Source organism: Ostrea edulis, chromosome 8, assembly GCF_947568905.1.
Source record: "Ostrea edulis chromosome 8, xbOstEdul1.1, whole genome shotgun sequence".
NCBI classification, from domain to species: Eukaryota; Metazoa; Mollusca; class Bivalvia; order Ostreida; family Ostreidae; genus Ostrea; species Ostrea edulis.
In genome coordinates, this window is record NC_079171.1 from 22,862,819 (window position 1) to 22,878,466 (window position 15,648).

General features: G+C 35.3%; 1 protein-coding gene across 2 annotated transcripts in view; it reads left to right on the top strand.

The window, feature by feature from the left end:
* Positions 1-15,065, top strand: part of LOC125662668 (chorion peroxidase-like) — a 28,408-nt gene extending 13,343 nt beyond the window's left edge. For both annotated transcript variants that reach the window (XM_056147178.1, XM_056147177.1), the window contains exons 2-12: positions 1,797-2,258; positions 2,676-2,929; positions 4,501-4,677; positions 4,781-4,945; positions 5,183-5,284; positions 7,132-7,242; positions 10,229-10,715; positions 11,024-11,236; positions 11,437-11,562; positions 13,103-13,240; positions 14,709-15,065. In XM_056147178.1, the coding sequence (XP_056003153.1) occupies positions 1,797-2,258; positions 2,676-2,929; positions 4,501-4,677; positions 4,781-4,945; positions 5,183-5,284; positions 7,132-7,242; positions 10,229-10,715; positions 11,024-11,236; positions 11,437-11,562; positions 13,103-13,240; positions 14,709-14,787 (2,314 nt within the window). In that variant the 3' untranslated portion in view covers positions 14,788-15,065. The remainder of the gene's footprint in view (positions 1-1,796; positions 2,259-2,675; positions 2,930-4,500; positions 4,678-4,780; positions 4,946-5,182; positions 5,285-7,131; positions 7,243-10,228; positions 10,716-11,023; positions 11,237-11,436; positions 11,563-13,102; positions 13,241-14,708) is intronic.
* Positions 15,066-15,648: the final 583 nt, after the last annotated feature.

Below are 15,648 nucleotides of genomic sequence, written 5' to 3' on the forward strand. Positions count from 1 at the left end.
TCATTAAGGGCCTCCGTGGCCGAGTGGTTAGAGCATTGCGCTGAAAATCATACGGCCTCTCACCTCTGTCTACTGATTGTGTTTTACTTTGTGTATAATAAGTAAGACATCTGATTAGTTTCTATTAGAAAATATCAACAACGTGTTACGACGCATAATTTGTAAGGAAACCGAAAGTAAACAGAAACAGAAAGTAAACCGATTGAGATGAGAAATACATGTAGAAGAGAACACCAACCATGATGAAATCAACTGAGTATTCTTTACATGTATATGTTGAATAATATCATCCCACATCAATCTGATTTGCAATTGTAAAGTTTTACATTCATTACAAGTGGGTTTTTTTTAACGAACTGTGTAATCGGTGTTATTCGCGATGATCTAACTTTTGTGGATTTCGTGTGTACCGTTTACCCGCAATTTACGACCCCAATGATTTCATACCTATTACAATCAAATCAAAGGGTGACGAGGTTTACTATTGTGAAAGGGGTATTAGCTAATATTTTTTCATCAAAATTTGAATTTAATGAAAATTGCTCTGCATTATATATTTCAGAAGAAAAACCCCACCAATATTTAATTTTTCCAAGCATTTTATGACCTGAAAGCAGGTACATAAATATATAATTTTGGTGATTGAATAATTATTGTCTTGCAAGGCAATAATTCTTCCTTATATATATCTTTACACTAAAAGCAGTTTTCTCCAACTCTAACGTAGTTTTATTAGGTTTCTCTTGTTTTTGTAAAAATAAATATGTTTATGCTCTCCATTTTTATAAGAATATAAAATACTATTCGAAGAAACCGGTTTTCTCATGTCCCGCAGCTTTGTTATTTTTCTTTGCAATTAACAATATAATACATACTGTTGGTTGAAAATTGTCATTTATTAATGACAATTGAAGAAGTTGACAACTTATGTACAACCCCTATAATAGGGAGATCCCCGAGTATCAGAACTACAACTCAGACAGCCTAAACAAGAATGACATTGGGACCTCCCTAATTTTTATAAATCTTGATAAATACAAACATAATAAATTAGAAAAATAAGGTGGCACCTTAACATTTTTGCCAAATACAAACATAATAAAATAGAAAATTAAGGTGGCACCTTAACATTTTTGCCACACAACACAGATAAAGTATCAGGTACAAAATAATCCATAAAAACTTATAAACAGTAAGATTAAATGGCACACATTACATTTTGATGAAGGTGGTAAGATTGCGGTGGTGGAGGGAAAATTTTTCTCTATAATCACATACAAATTAATGCTTCCTTTCACTTGGACAGCTACAAACAAATACATGATCACGTGACACTTAATCATTATTTCATTGGCTGCTACTGATGAGGGTGTATAATAACATATCTCTGAATCAGCTAAAATGATTGGTTGTGATTACCGATGACATAACATGTAAAATAGATACATGTCCTTCACTTGTGATCGAGAAACTAAACAAGATGATTACATAACACAGACTGCATAACATGATACATGTATGCACAGCATATAGTCACGAGTGTTAAAAATGATCACATAAAACATATTATTTGAAAAATAATATTTCATTATGTCATTAATATATATGTTCCTATGCCATTGAGAGATTTTGAGAAAAAAAGGTCACCATCACTTTCATAGCTAATGCCCCTTTAAATAATTTATGAGTTTACGTATCTAAGAAAGAGGAAAACTGTTAAGTATTAAGTACGAATTTTCCGGGCACATAGTTCTACGCCCAGGCTGGCAAGTAAAGAATGCACGTGCTTCTTTCAGACTGTTGATTCTTCTGTATTGGGAAGCTGCGGCCGAAGAAAGACCAGTAAATGATGCAGTGTATAGTCCAAGCAAAATGGAATCATTAATGAAGAGAGAATACGAAAGTCCTAGAAATAAACCAGCACGGTATCAGTCAATCCCCAATTCTAGGGACAAAAAAGCTCTAAAACGAATATTTGGAAAGCTTAATCGTGGAAAATTTGGTAAAGGTCCAATGAAAAAACCAAAGCGGCCGATAAATAGACGACGTTCGAAACGCCCTGGTAAGAAAAACCCATTCTATCGGTCGAAATACAGATTACCAAGACGAAAGCTGCCAGATCCCAACCAGTATGAATTACTGACCAGACCATCAACACATAGCTGTAACTGTCCTTACGATAGATCGATCTACACTAAAAGTACTTACCGCCGCCGGCGCGCTGTCGACACGTTTTTGGAGGACTATGAATCATACAAGTAAGTTCTTTTTGTTGTATGTAAGACTTACTATACAAAAGGGCTACTTTACAAGAGAGGTTTTGTGCAAGAGTGCTACGGAATCCCAAGCTTACTGAACCAGAGAGCTACTGTACAAGAGAGCTACTGTACAAGAGAGCTGCTGTAAAAGAGATCTACTGCCTGTTGATTAATTTGATTTTTAATGACTTTAGCTACGGTCCAAAAGACAAAGGTGCGAGGAAAACATTATATTTATATCTCAAATAACCAATGATATGTAGAAATTATAAAGTCGGTGATTTGTTATGAGAAAAGACATGTCATAATACAATAATGGGGTATCAGCAGTGAATGCATCATTGATTCAGATAACAGTAGATGTTATTTTTTTTACAACACTATCAAGGTATATTCGTTTCTCTTCTATTTAAACAGCAACAGGACCATTCGCAGTGCCCATCCTGTACACAGAAAACCTTTAGCTCCCCGCAGGGGTAAAATGAATAGAAACAAGTTTAAGATGCGTAGACCCAAATCAGCAAAAAAATGCGAATTCAAGGATAAGATCAAGTGTGACGAAACCCGTAAATACAGAACCATCGACGGCAGCTGCAACAATCTGAAAAACCCGTATTGGGGGATGGCAGAGACTCCCCTCATTCGATTTGTTTGCTCTGCTTACGACGATGGTAAGAACCTTGATATGTTGTTTAATGTTTGGTTGACAGGCAGCTTACAATTTGGGGGTGTTAACTTAAAATTTGGTCTTTAAGTGACTATGTAAATCTATAAAGGATTAATGGATCGTGTATACAAATTGCTTACATGAAAAGGAGAAACAAAATTAACTTTATTGTCAATATATTCCATTACAAGCATCGTTAGCCTAAAGATAAGCATCATGATAAACCCACTGTTATAGAACTGACAGTGTTATCTGGTGGGCGTGGCGTCGAATCTCAGTTTCGATAGAACTAAGTTTGAAAAAATGAGATAGATCGGTTCCTCCACGATTTTCCCAGCTTTAAAAGTTAGAATTTCCCCCCGCATAGACTTTCCCCCCGGAAAAACAGGCCCGGGATAGGCATTCCCCCCGGAAAAATGGGCCTAGCCCTAGCATAGCATTTCCCCTAGGAAGAATTAACCCGGGCCCAATTTTTCCCCCTAGGAAAAACCGTCCCAGAATAGAATTTCCCCCCAAATGACAGTACGCTTTCCCCCCCTTCTTACATTTTAGCTATGTATCCGTTTCCAGTCCTATTACTAGAATTATCTTGCTTATCTAAACCCAGGAATTCTTATTGGTTTTTTTCAAATTTTGAGCAGGGTCTTGTGTATCACAATCATCATCTTACATTGTATGTTGTTGTTTTTAAGGAAATTATTCAAATTGTGTAATGGTATATCAAAATCCATTCAGACATCTCAAGTCTTTGCCGTTTTTTTTACTAGTATTTAACATTTGAAATAGTGAAGTTGCGAAGAAGATAATGGTTTTTTTTTTTATTTCGAATTTAAATAACGGGAAAATTAGATTACTTTGATTTATTCAGTGCATCTAGTTTACTTTCCAGATATTTTAATTGTATATCTTTTAGTCGACTTTTTACGAAAAATGCTAATGATATTGACCATCGTTAACGTCATTTGAGAAGCATATTGTATTTACTATATGCAATTCAAAGTTTTCAGCGTGTAAACCCAACTTCAACATCTCAAAAAAAATATTCGTTTATTTTATGAATATCGTCGAAGATTAAGGTCGATGAAATCCGAAAACAGAAGGGGGAAAATTCTATACCTTGGCGGTTTTTCCGCCCAGGGGGAAACTGTATACTGAATTTGTACATAGGGGGAATTATATGCTGGGGCGCGTTTTCCCCTGTGGGGTAAAATCTATCCCGGGTCTGTTTTTCCGGGGGAAAACTCTATTTGGGCGGGGGGGGGGGGGGGGAGGGTAAGTCTATACTACAACACCGGGTCTTTCGGATGGTACTTTGACAAGAACATATAGCCTATTTCACGGTGTACGTCACATGATGAACAACCCTTTCTGTTAGTTATAAATGTGTAGAAAACAAACTGTAGTACTTCAAATTGGACGTCTCCATGTAAGGTACATTTTGGAGGGATCTGAAACTTATGCTATAATACAAAAATACACTTATTCATCTACTCACACAGAAAGATGTATTCACCTACATTTCAGTGGCATGTGTTTGTAAACTATGACCAGAACATTTTTGTTGATTTACTAAAGGTGTTAATGCGCCAAGGAAAAGAGGTGTAGTTGGTCCCCTACCGGAGCCACGGGATATAAGACTAAAAATTCACGAAAAGAGCCTTCCGCGCCATGAACTGAAAAAATTCACCCATTTCCTGATGGCATTTGGGCAAATGTTAAGCCACGATATCTTAGAAAATATCGTATCAGAAAGTAAGTTTTGTAAAAACTGAAATATTACTTTAAAAGTCCAAATCAATCGAAAATGGAATGCTTCTTTGGTATTCGGGAAATAAAACAATCTTTGTTTCGTTAGCCCCTGACGGAGATGACCTTGACTGCTGTGGTGTCCATAGATCAGACCCAAATTGTATCATGCCCCTAAAACTCAGAGAAAACGATCCCTTCTTCAGTCGCTTCGGCAGAACCTGCCTGAACTTTGCCCGATCAGAGCCCTCGCCAGATTTAAATTGTAATTTCAGTGAGTATTACTATGTATATAGCTTTATAACTGAGGAGAGAAATTTTGATTTCGTTTAATTTTTCACCCTTTTCCATGTTGTTTAATTCTAATTCTCTATTCTGAGTTATTTTAATTTTGATGTTGGTCCCGGAGAGTTCCGATGTCATCAAACTTTTGGTTTTATCTGTACTAATAATGGATAATAAAGGAACTGCATCACACAGATATTTTGTAAAACTAGAATGTTTAATTCAGAGGTTCGCCAGACCATCACGGAATACACGCAGTATATCGATGGATCATCATTCTACGGATCTGACGAGGAATCGTACCCAGATTTACGCGAGTTCGAAGGAGGTAACTATGCTTAAAATAGAAGTAGGTAAGCTACACAAAAAAACACATATACATAACTACGAAATAGACACACAAAAGTAAACTACAAAATAGACAAATGTTAAAATGGACACGTGTAACTAAGCTACAAAATAGACGTGTATGTTAAATTTGACACGTGTAACTAAGCTACAAAATATACACATGTTCAAATAGACACATGTAACTAAGCTACAAAATATACACGTGTTCAAATAGACACATGTAACTAAGCTACAAAATATACACATGTTCAAATAGACACATGTAACTAAGCTACAAAATATACACATGTTCAAATAGACACATGTAACTAAGCTACAAAATATACACGTGTTCAAATAGACACATGTAACTAAGCTACAAAATATACACATGTTCAAATAGACACATGTAACTAAGCTACAAAATATACACGTGTTCAAATAGACACATGTAACTAAGCTACAAAATAGAGTCGCAAGTAAATATGGAACAAAATAGACACACATACTTAAGCTCCAAAATAGACTACTGTAAGTAGCCTACAAAATAGACACACATACTTAAGCTCCAAAATAGACTACTGTAAGTAGCCTACACAATAGACACGTGTAACTAAGCTACACAATATACACATGTTCAAATGGAAAGTGTAACTAAGCTACAAAATAGACACAAGTAAATAAGAAACAAAATAGACGTGCGCCAGTAAGCTATAAAATAGACATAAATAAGTAAGCTATAACATGATAAATGTACTTAGAATGATCACCAAAGAAAAAAACATGCATTGGTGTATGTCAACTGTGAAATAAACATATGTTTTCAGAGAAAAAGATAAAACCTCATTAAAGTAAGTGAACTTTGAAATAGACATTTTTTCCCGAGAACTCAATCAAAGTAAACGCATCACAAATAAGTTATAAAATCAAAAGCGAAAAACAAATAGTTCAATCAAAGGAAAAATATTATACAGGTAAATAGGTTATGGAATTACCATAGGAAATCGGGCAGTTCAATAAAAAGAAAACAACATGTTTTAAGTGTAGGTGGGTGATTAGATCAAGGTTAGAAATCAGATAGTTGAATCAAAGGAAAATAATATAGAGGTAAATGGTTTGTAGAATTAGCATAAAATCAGATACAGTTCTCCATTTATTACTGAATAGTGGTGGTAATTTTACCGGGGAGGTTTTTTTCTTCGATATGAATGTCAGAAATGTCAAATAGTTTTGTAAAACTTTATATGATATAGACCAGACAAAACTAGATGTGTGTGTACTTTCATCTTATCGAGTTTAGCTGCAAGAAGGTGGTTCTCTGAGAAAATATTGGGACAGATCAGAGAGCTGTAGATCCACCCCAGGTAAAAGCCTTGGGATCTACGATGCAGAAAAAAATATGCAAACTGCTGAGGCCTTATATTGTATTCTTGCATTGCCGTCCCATATATTTAATGTCAAAAACTTTCTAACATATTTTCCTATTCTATTTCCAAACATACCTTCAAGTATTCACACGACACGAAAACTCACAGCTTCAAATAATTTCGGTTGTCAACGTAATCATTTTAGGTACGGTACTACATGCGCACCTGGACGTGGTGCAAACTTCAACACCGCATCAATGTTAACCTTTTTCTTAATTCCTACAAAATTCAACTTTGCCGTAATGTCGTTCTCATTCAGTTTTATTTTTGATAAATACCTTTAAATGATTTTTAATGGCAATAAAACTTAGGCCGATTATTCCAAAGTTGTCACAAATTCGAACTGAAGTCGGTGTGAATAAGTACAATTTAGTCCTTTTGAAGAGCTTACCATAAATCGGAATTTTCCATTTTACAGGACGCCTGCGCACGCAGGATCACCCTAATGGAGAAGGAAAGCTAATGCCGACAGCAGACGAACCGGAAGATGGATGTCGTGAACCCAATGGCTTCAAGTGCTTCTTGTCAGGTACACTATATATTATAGCCTACATAACCCAAGTAAAGGGGACCGGAAGCGAGTCAATTACTCGGTGGGGGATCTAATGGGTGTAGCAGGGGTTTCACGATCCTTTTGTTTAATTATTTTTCATAGTTAAAAGGGTCTTTTTGTCATTTTTGCCCCTCCCCCCCCCCCCCCCCATATTTCTCTACAACAAATCTGGATGATATTTGTGATGATAATATTTGATATCGATTGCAAGACTTTATTCTAAAAGGGGACGCACCTGCGCTAGATCCGTCACCGAACTGGCATTTGTTACAGAAATGATCTGATGTTAAAGGCATGGGGTCTATCTTTTATATAAAAAATGACATCACAATATTTTACAAGAAGAACTAAAAAAAACCAAACAAATTTGCAGTATTAATTATGAGTTATCTAAAGCTGCAGCGCTTTGAAATTGAAGTCATTTAACGTTTTAACCCTTTATAAAATTTTTGTCTGGAGGACAATACATTAAACTGGTAACCTGCTGATTGGTGGCTACACACAAACATAAGAGATGCGAAGTCAACAGGGTACCAGTTTAGGCAAATGAGAACAGGAAATTATTTTGTAATTACTATCATATCCAATGTATTTTTGAACATTCTGAAGAAGGTTTTGTGATTTTCTAGTTATGATCTTAAATTTCGTCACCTTTTTGGAACATACAAAATTTCACCAATATCTTAGACCCTATGCCTTTCAATGATTCATATATCCTAAAACACAAAGACGCACTGATGTTCAATGGCCCCAAACCTTGCTAAATCGAAAAATGACCACTGAAACTTATTAAATTTTACTACGCCATCTAGTTAATGAGGATGATAGAATATATATTTATTGCCGTTGACGTTTTCTGTTGTAATAGTATATAGCGCCCTATCAACATTAGTTCTTTAAAGTGCTCTACAAATGTGAGAGAACAGATAATATAAAATCGATGAGCACATACGTGTGAATAAAATATTCATAGTGTCAGAATTAAAATACATAATTATTATTATTGATATATAGCGCCTAATGTAATGCTATCGTTACCTTTATAACATATAAAACAATTTAAAACAACCCTTAGGAAGAATTAAATTCATAGAAAGGACATAAGTATAATAACAAACTACAGTACAAATAGCAAATGAAGGTTTTTAGTTGGGTTTTTTTTTGGGGGGGGGGGTATTTTTTCTTTTTTTCTTTGTTTTTTTTTTCATTGCAAAAAAAAGTGTAACAGCACTGTAAGAGCTGTAATATAAGAGCACTAAGTATGTAAAAAAAAATATCACAATTTAAAAAGATGCGTTTTGAGTTAGTAAATTGTCCAGGAGATGTTCGGTCTTGGCAGTCTGCATTGAATTTGAACTACTTAGGATTATAGAAGCCACACAGGCTTTGTGACAAATTTGCATATCAACTGCATGCTTTGTGAGAAATTATGTGCAGCTCTCCGACTCTTTCTACAGTTAACTAAATAAATAAAACTCAACTTGGGACTGTTTTCAATGCTCAAAGCATCACAATAGTCGGTTGGAGACTTCAAGGTCCCGTACCATTTAAGCGTACTGTTTCTAATGCAAAGCAGGAAAGTAATCATGTATGAAAGTGAAATATTATTACACCATTCAACCAATCGATCAATCAATCAATTAATCAACCAACCAGTCAATCTATTCTGATAAACTTTGCATTTACACTTTACAGAGTATAGAGAACTATAAATATGTTTACAGATGTACAAATAAATAATGCATGTGCTGAGTAGAATACATCTTATCAGCCTGGGAGCGGACTCTACCATTACCACTGAGATTTTGGTTTTTGTTTCTTCGTTCTCCTCTTTGCCCTCTTGGAGTCATTTTTCACTTGCCTCGCTACCATTATCACACCAAGCACTAACACAGGTATCCAGGTTTTTTTTTAAATGAGAGAAAATGTAAATTCCTCCAAAAATCCCCACAGAAAAGAAAAACCGCCATACCTCTCGCACATGCGCAAAACCCGGTACATTCGCGTAACAGTAAGTGAATTAGAAATGTATTTAAAAGCTATGTGGTTATGGTAATAAAAAAGAAAATAAAGTAGATTGTCAATTACGAAATAATGCAAGCGATTCAAGTGTACATTTATAGGAATTCCTTTTAATTGCGGGTCCTGCATGTAGACTGTGGTTATCTCTATGAAGATCCTCCATATTTGTTTACCGTATTATGTAAAGTAAGCCAGAGAGAAATAATGTTTGGTAAATTACAAAGTCTCAATATAATCATATCTTTTGAAATACCATTAAACGGCAGTAATCACTACAATTATGTAATAAACAGACAAGTATTTAATGCTGTGAGTGCATTTGTAAAAGTTGTAAAAAAAAAAAAAAAAAAAAAAAGAAAGAAAAAAAAGAAAAGAAAAGAAGACTGTAAAAATATAACACTTTATTGGATATGAATTGTGTATTGATTGTCCTTTCTATACCTTGGATGGCAATGCAAACATTTTATTCATTGGTAATTCTTCGGTTAGATTTCTTTACTACAGATGTATTGTGACCTTGTACCTGTGGAAAGGACTTGCATATCGGCTATGTCTGCTGTCTAATACGTGTATGCTTCATGCAGAGTACAGTATTGTATAATCTTAACAAACAACAAACGACGAACTACGGTCCTTGTGTGCCATTTTAGTGTTTGCAATTTGCTATGGTCAGACAAAAAGTTAGCATTAGGGGTCATCACCCCTATCTTGAACATTTTCAGGATCCGCCACTGTACACACTGTACACACGGTCCAATCGAATGTGATATGGTGGGAACATCACGTATAACACTACTCCTTAGAAAGCATTCTACATGTCATTTTTTTCAATGTGCTAGTTCGAGAAATCGACAGAATCAATAACTTTAAAAATAAAGCCTTTTGTCATTTTGACTTAAAATTTGAGTTTACGTATTTCTACTCTTTCAATATATTTCAGGTGATGGTAGAGTCAACCAACAGGCCACGCTGACAGGTCAACACACCATCTGGCTCAGGGAACACAACAGAATAGCTAAAATTCTGGAGGCATCATTTGCGAGCTGGGACGACGAGAAAATTTTTCAAGAAGCTAGGCGAATAGTCGGCGCCATGTTTCAGCATATAACCTATACCGAATACTTACCATTGATCCTCGGCAAGAAAATCATGGAGCGTTTTGATATAAAACCTAAAGACAAGGGATATTTTTTTAAAGGTTATGACCCTTGTGTGAATCCTAACATCCGCCACGGCTTCATGGCCGCCGCTTTTCGATTTGGACACAGTATGATTAACGACCGAGTCGGATTGAAGTCGGCAAGCGGGCAATATAAGCGTCCAAGATTTAGGGAATTATTCAACATACCCGATCCTATGTACCAGAAGGAAGGGGTGGAGAAAGTGATGAGAGGTCTTTACATTGAGCGTTGTCAGAGCGTAGATAGGTGAATACACCGCTGTTTATCGGCTTTTACTTTGTCAATAATTCAAACTTAGGCTTTTTCAACTTATCATATTGTTTAACTTGATATGATAACATGTATATTACAAAATACAACTGAATTTTAGATGTGTATAAACAATGGAATCATGGCTTGATTTCTGTACTCATATCAGGCTTTCTGTTTTTCTACACGTATACCTTCATTTTCCAAACAAACACTTAAACATTTATTCCTTAAGAAAAGGGATCCTTTAAGGACGGAATTTTTTCATTAGGTTAGTAAATACATTATCATTTTGTCCTTTGAAGGTTCAAATCAGTTGAAGTTAGCAATCACCTCTTTGAGATCGGTCAGGGAACCGGAAGCGACCTCGTTTCCACCAACATCAACCGCGGGCGAGACCATGCTCTCCCACCTTACATGGAGTTTAGAAAAATGTGCAAGCTATACACGACCAACAAGTTTTCTAGACTGGTAGATCATAGCCCCAAAAATAGGATACTTCTCAGTCAAGTTTATGCGTAAGTAGCTACAATATGGTAGAGAAAGCATATTTGTCATCATATTTCTTGTTAAATTGTACAGCTTCAGCCGCATATGCAGCACTTCTGTTCCATTCAACAAGTAGTCTGATTTGAAAACAGTTACATATCTTTACCACACACACACAAAAAAAGAAAACATGCAATAACATGAGACAGGTTTTTTTTTTAAATTCTAGCCATGTTTATGACATGGATCTGTTCAGTGCCGGAGTTATAGAAGAACCGCTGGATGGGGCGTTGGTGGGTCCCACATTTGCCTGTATAATTGCGCTGCAGTTCAAAGCTCTCAAGTTTGGAGACAGGTAAGTAAAGCCTACCATATCATGACGTCATAATTTAATACACCTCAACGTTTGCGTGACTGACTATTTTCGATCTGCCCCCAGGAAGCATTATTTGTAAGCAAAGATAGGGTTAGATTTTTAGTTACGTTTTTGAAACGTAGAGTACATACGTGATCCAACACTATATGCCAATACGATAAGAACATTGAATATATTGATGTACTCCATGAATAGGAAACATTTTAAATCGAGGCAGGCTACTGACAAACACGTTGATGGTGCAGGTCGTTATACCATTCGAGCTTGCCAATACAGTCTATCACTGGGTCAAATGCTGTCTGACTTGTTTCATACCGATTGTATGGTCATTCGTGGCACACTAATTTTAAGTACGAAAGACTCAGTTTACCTGATCAAGATATCGTGTTCAAGGCGAATGTGACAGGTCGACAGGGGATGCTTACTCCGACGAGGCACCAGATCCCACCTCTGGTATATCCAGGGGTCCGTGTTTGCCCAATATCTATTTTGCATTGCTTATAGGAGTTATAAGATTGATCATTGTTCATTAACCTTCATGAGTGCGACTAGAATAACAAATATCCATAAATTCCCACAACACAACACAATTTTGAAATTTTACACCGTGTTCGCTTTAAAAACAATTCGTATATATATATATATATATATATGTATATATATATATATATATATATATATATATATATATATATTCGATTGACAAATATTCATTTTTGTTCAATGAAATGTGGAAGTTTCATTCATTTTATTCGGATGTTTAAAGCAATACAAGCTGTAACTGACGGCATTTTTTTTCAACTCTCCAATTATGCATCAATTAACCCCCATCAGTTTAACTTATATAATCCCCAAGATCTGAAGAAAAATTCAGCAAAATAAAGAAGGGAATATTGTTTGAGAGCATATCTACAATGAGCGTTTCGTATTAACCGCCATTGCGTTGTATACACGGAAATGGGAACGATGATTGCCGAACATAAACGGGTTGCCGAGACCGAGGTCATGTCCAAAGATGAAAACCGACGTGAGTAACTACACGTTTCTTTTTTTAAAAATATTAAATCGTTTCATGAATGACAAGAAGTACTATAAGTGTAAGAAAGTAATAATTACGCAAATGTGCAAATCAAATGAAGGTTTGATAGTGAATTTTCTATAAAATTGGCATGTTAAATTGTTTACAATCTGACACGTGCTCAGTGCCTCTCTTTCGCTTTTTTCCGAACTGGTGACCTCCGAGGACAATGCACATCGGATATTACAAGCAGGAATTACTGACAGGATGACAATGATTCATGAATCTATATTTTCTGTTGATTTGACGGGTTTATTGCTTCAGATTCACTCTGATTCTATTAAGTTATATATATTCAATCACATATATGTCAAATAGTTTTTCTTTTATTTTTTTTAATTTATTTACCTTCTGTTACAGCTTGCATTGCTTTAAAGGGAAATATTGACAATGACCCATCTTTATCACAATTATGAAATTGACTATTTTGTTGCGAAACAGGATGTATTACGAGAATGAACAGCCTATCACGGGATTCTCTTTGGCTCAACTGGATGAAATCAAGAAAACCACTCTAGCTCAGGTCATCTGCAGAAATACGAATATAGGGAAGGTACAGAGCGACGTCTTCATGCATGGGTAGGTAATGTGAAGGTCAAGCATCACGGCGAAATATAATTAATTTACAAGTTTAGCTACGTACTACAACATCACCATCTGATTTTTTCTATACCAAAAACCAGGTGGGGATGTCAACAAGAGAATCTCAGATATTCTGTATCACTAATGTTAGTTAATGTAACTTACAGCTCAAACAAAATTGCAGGATAAACTGTACTTTTGAAATGACGTAATACATCTACGAACTGATTTGATACGCTAAAGCATGCTCAGTGTATGGTAATTTTTTAAACCAGGGCAAATATATGACAATTAAGTTAAAGTTACAGGGGTTTCATCAGTCTCGTTTGATATCGGTATTTCACAAATTCTATGGTCGTTATAGCGATATAGATAGCCAACACAGTCTGTCATTGGGTCAATGCTATCTGACGTGTATCATACCGTTCTCTGAACACTAATTTTGACTACGGGTTACTCTGTTTACCCGATGAAGATATAGGGCTCACAGCGGGTTTGACCGGTCAACAGGGGATGCTTACTCCTCCTGATCCCTCCTCTTCTGTGTCCAGGGGTTGGTGTTTGCCCAACTCTTAATCTTGTATTCCTTATAGGAGTTATGAGATTGATCACTGTTTGTTGTCTTCACATTTTTATGTTCTGGACTACGTGTATCTGAAGGAAGTCGATATGTCTCTATCTTTTGTCACACGTGTTGGTAATGACAAATACGACTATCTTGTGGCAGTTTCATGTTTGCCTACGGGAGGTAACCTGTCAATATGAGTGAACATTTCTCATAGAGACGTAAAACATTTATAGAGGATCAAACAAAAAAATATTTTAACGTATTTGGTGATCGGAGAAGAACGCTGGTGTATGGTTACACTAAAAGTTATTTATCGATTATAATTCCCAGACAAAGCACACCATCACGATTACACAAATAATGTGTCGCTTCCATTTATATTATCCTAAGTACATGTGCGAAAATCCGGGTACTGACTTTGCTGCATTGTGAAATAATTCCAATGCGCTGACGCTTTTGGAAGATATGGATAACCATAATTAGTGAATCAAACATTTTCAATTGTCTGATATTTGAATATATCGTGAAACTGACCGAAATGAACACGATATTTTTCATCCTAAATATCAATGAAAATGAGATTTTCAAGTGGTGTGAATATATCTATTTAAATACATTTATTGCTTTTGATTGTGCAAGATATGCATTTGATATATTGTTGTCAAATTTCTGATACTTTTGATACGTTGAGTGTTTTTCATTGCCCTACGAGAGGTAAATTCTTAAACTCATTACGTCAAAGAATATAGTATAATTAAGAAAGAAAAAACCAAACGAAGTTTTAGTAAAATAAAAAAAAAATATTTCATGCATGAAAGTTTTCGATTTATAGAGTTTAAATAGGGTTTATTGAGAGTTTTAAGATTGGTGCTAATATCACATTTCTTTCTTTTTCAGTTTGCCGGAAGTGAACTGTAACTACATTATGGACGACATCGACTTTTCCCTATGGGATGACACTGCTTTACCAGGTTAATTCAAGTACAGGAAAAATCCAAGAGATACACCCCCAAACGCGTTACATGCTAAGGATGACAGTGTACAGCAAAACCGCTGTAATTCGGATATCTTGCAGACAGAAATGTGGTGTATTCCGTACATATATTTCATTAACAAACTTTGAATTTATCAACAACAACAACAAAAGTCGGAGCTTGCCTGATCCGGGTTTGTTTTATTTTATCCGGTTTAAACAAGTGTCAATGTATTTACTCAAACTTTACATATTAATAAAAATACTGCTGGAAAGATGAATTTTTCCGTTTTTAAGACGTTACTTTATTTATGATTTTAGACATTTACGATAGTCATTGTTTAGTTCTGAAAGTCTGTATATTTGTAAATAGCTTAAAATCGTGTGGTTGATAACATTTATTAACATTCGTTTCTTACAATATCTCTCTCATCATTCTACAATCAGATCACCTCGCATCTGATAAGAGTAGGCGCATATAACACTAGTGATATTAGTTGTCAACTAGGACGTAAAAGCCTTTTAATTCTGAATCGTGGTTGAAATGTTTGAATGAGATAAAGAACATGAATACATACCAATCGGAGATGAATAAAAACGTCTTTCAATCTAATTTTAAGAACATTATGTACAATTTTTCCGCTATCAATTATTTACTTCCATATGATAATGTTTCAGTGATTCTCTCTCTCTCTCTCTCTCTCTCTCTCTCTCTCGTACTCGTAATGTGGGAATTATAACAAAAGATTACAAGGAGTATGAATTTTAATATGTGAATGGTGATTTCGACGTATTGTAAAGATGTTTAAATTTATTTAGTAACCATCTGCAAATATGAGATTGTCAGCAAATGTCCCTTTAATC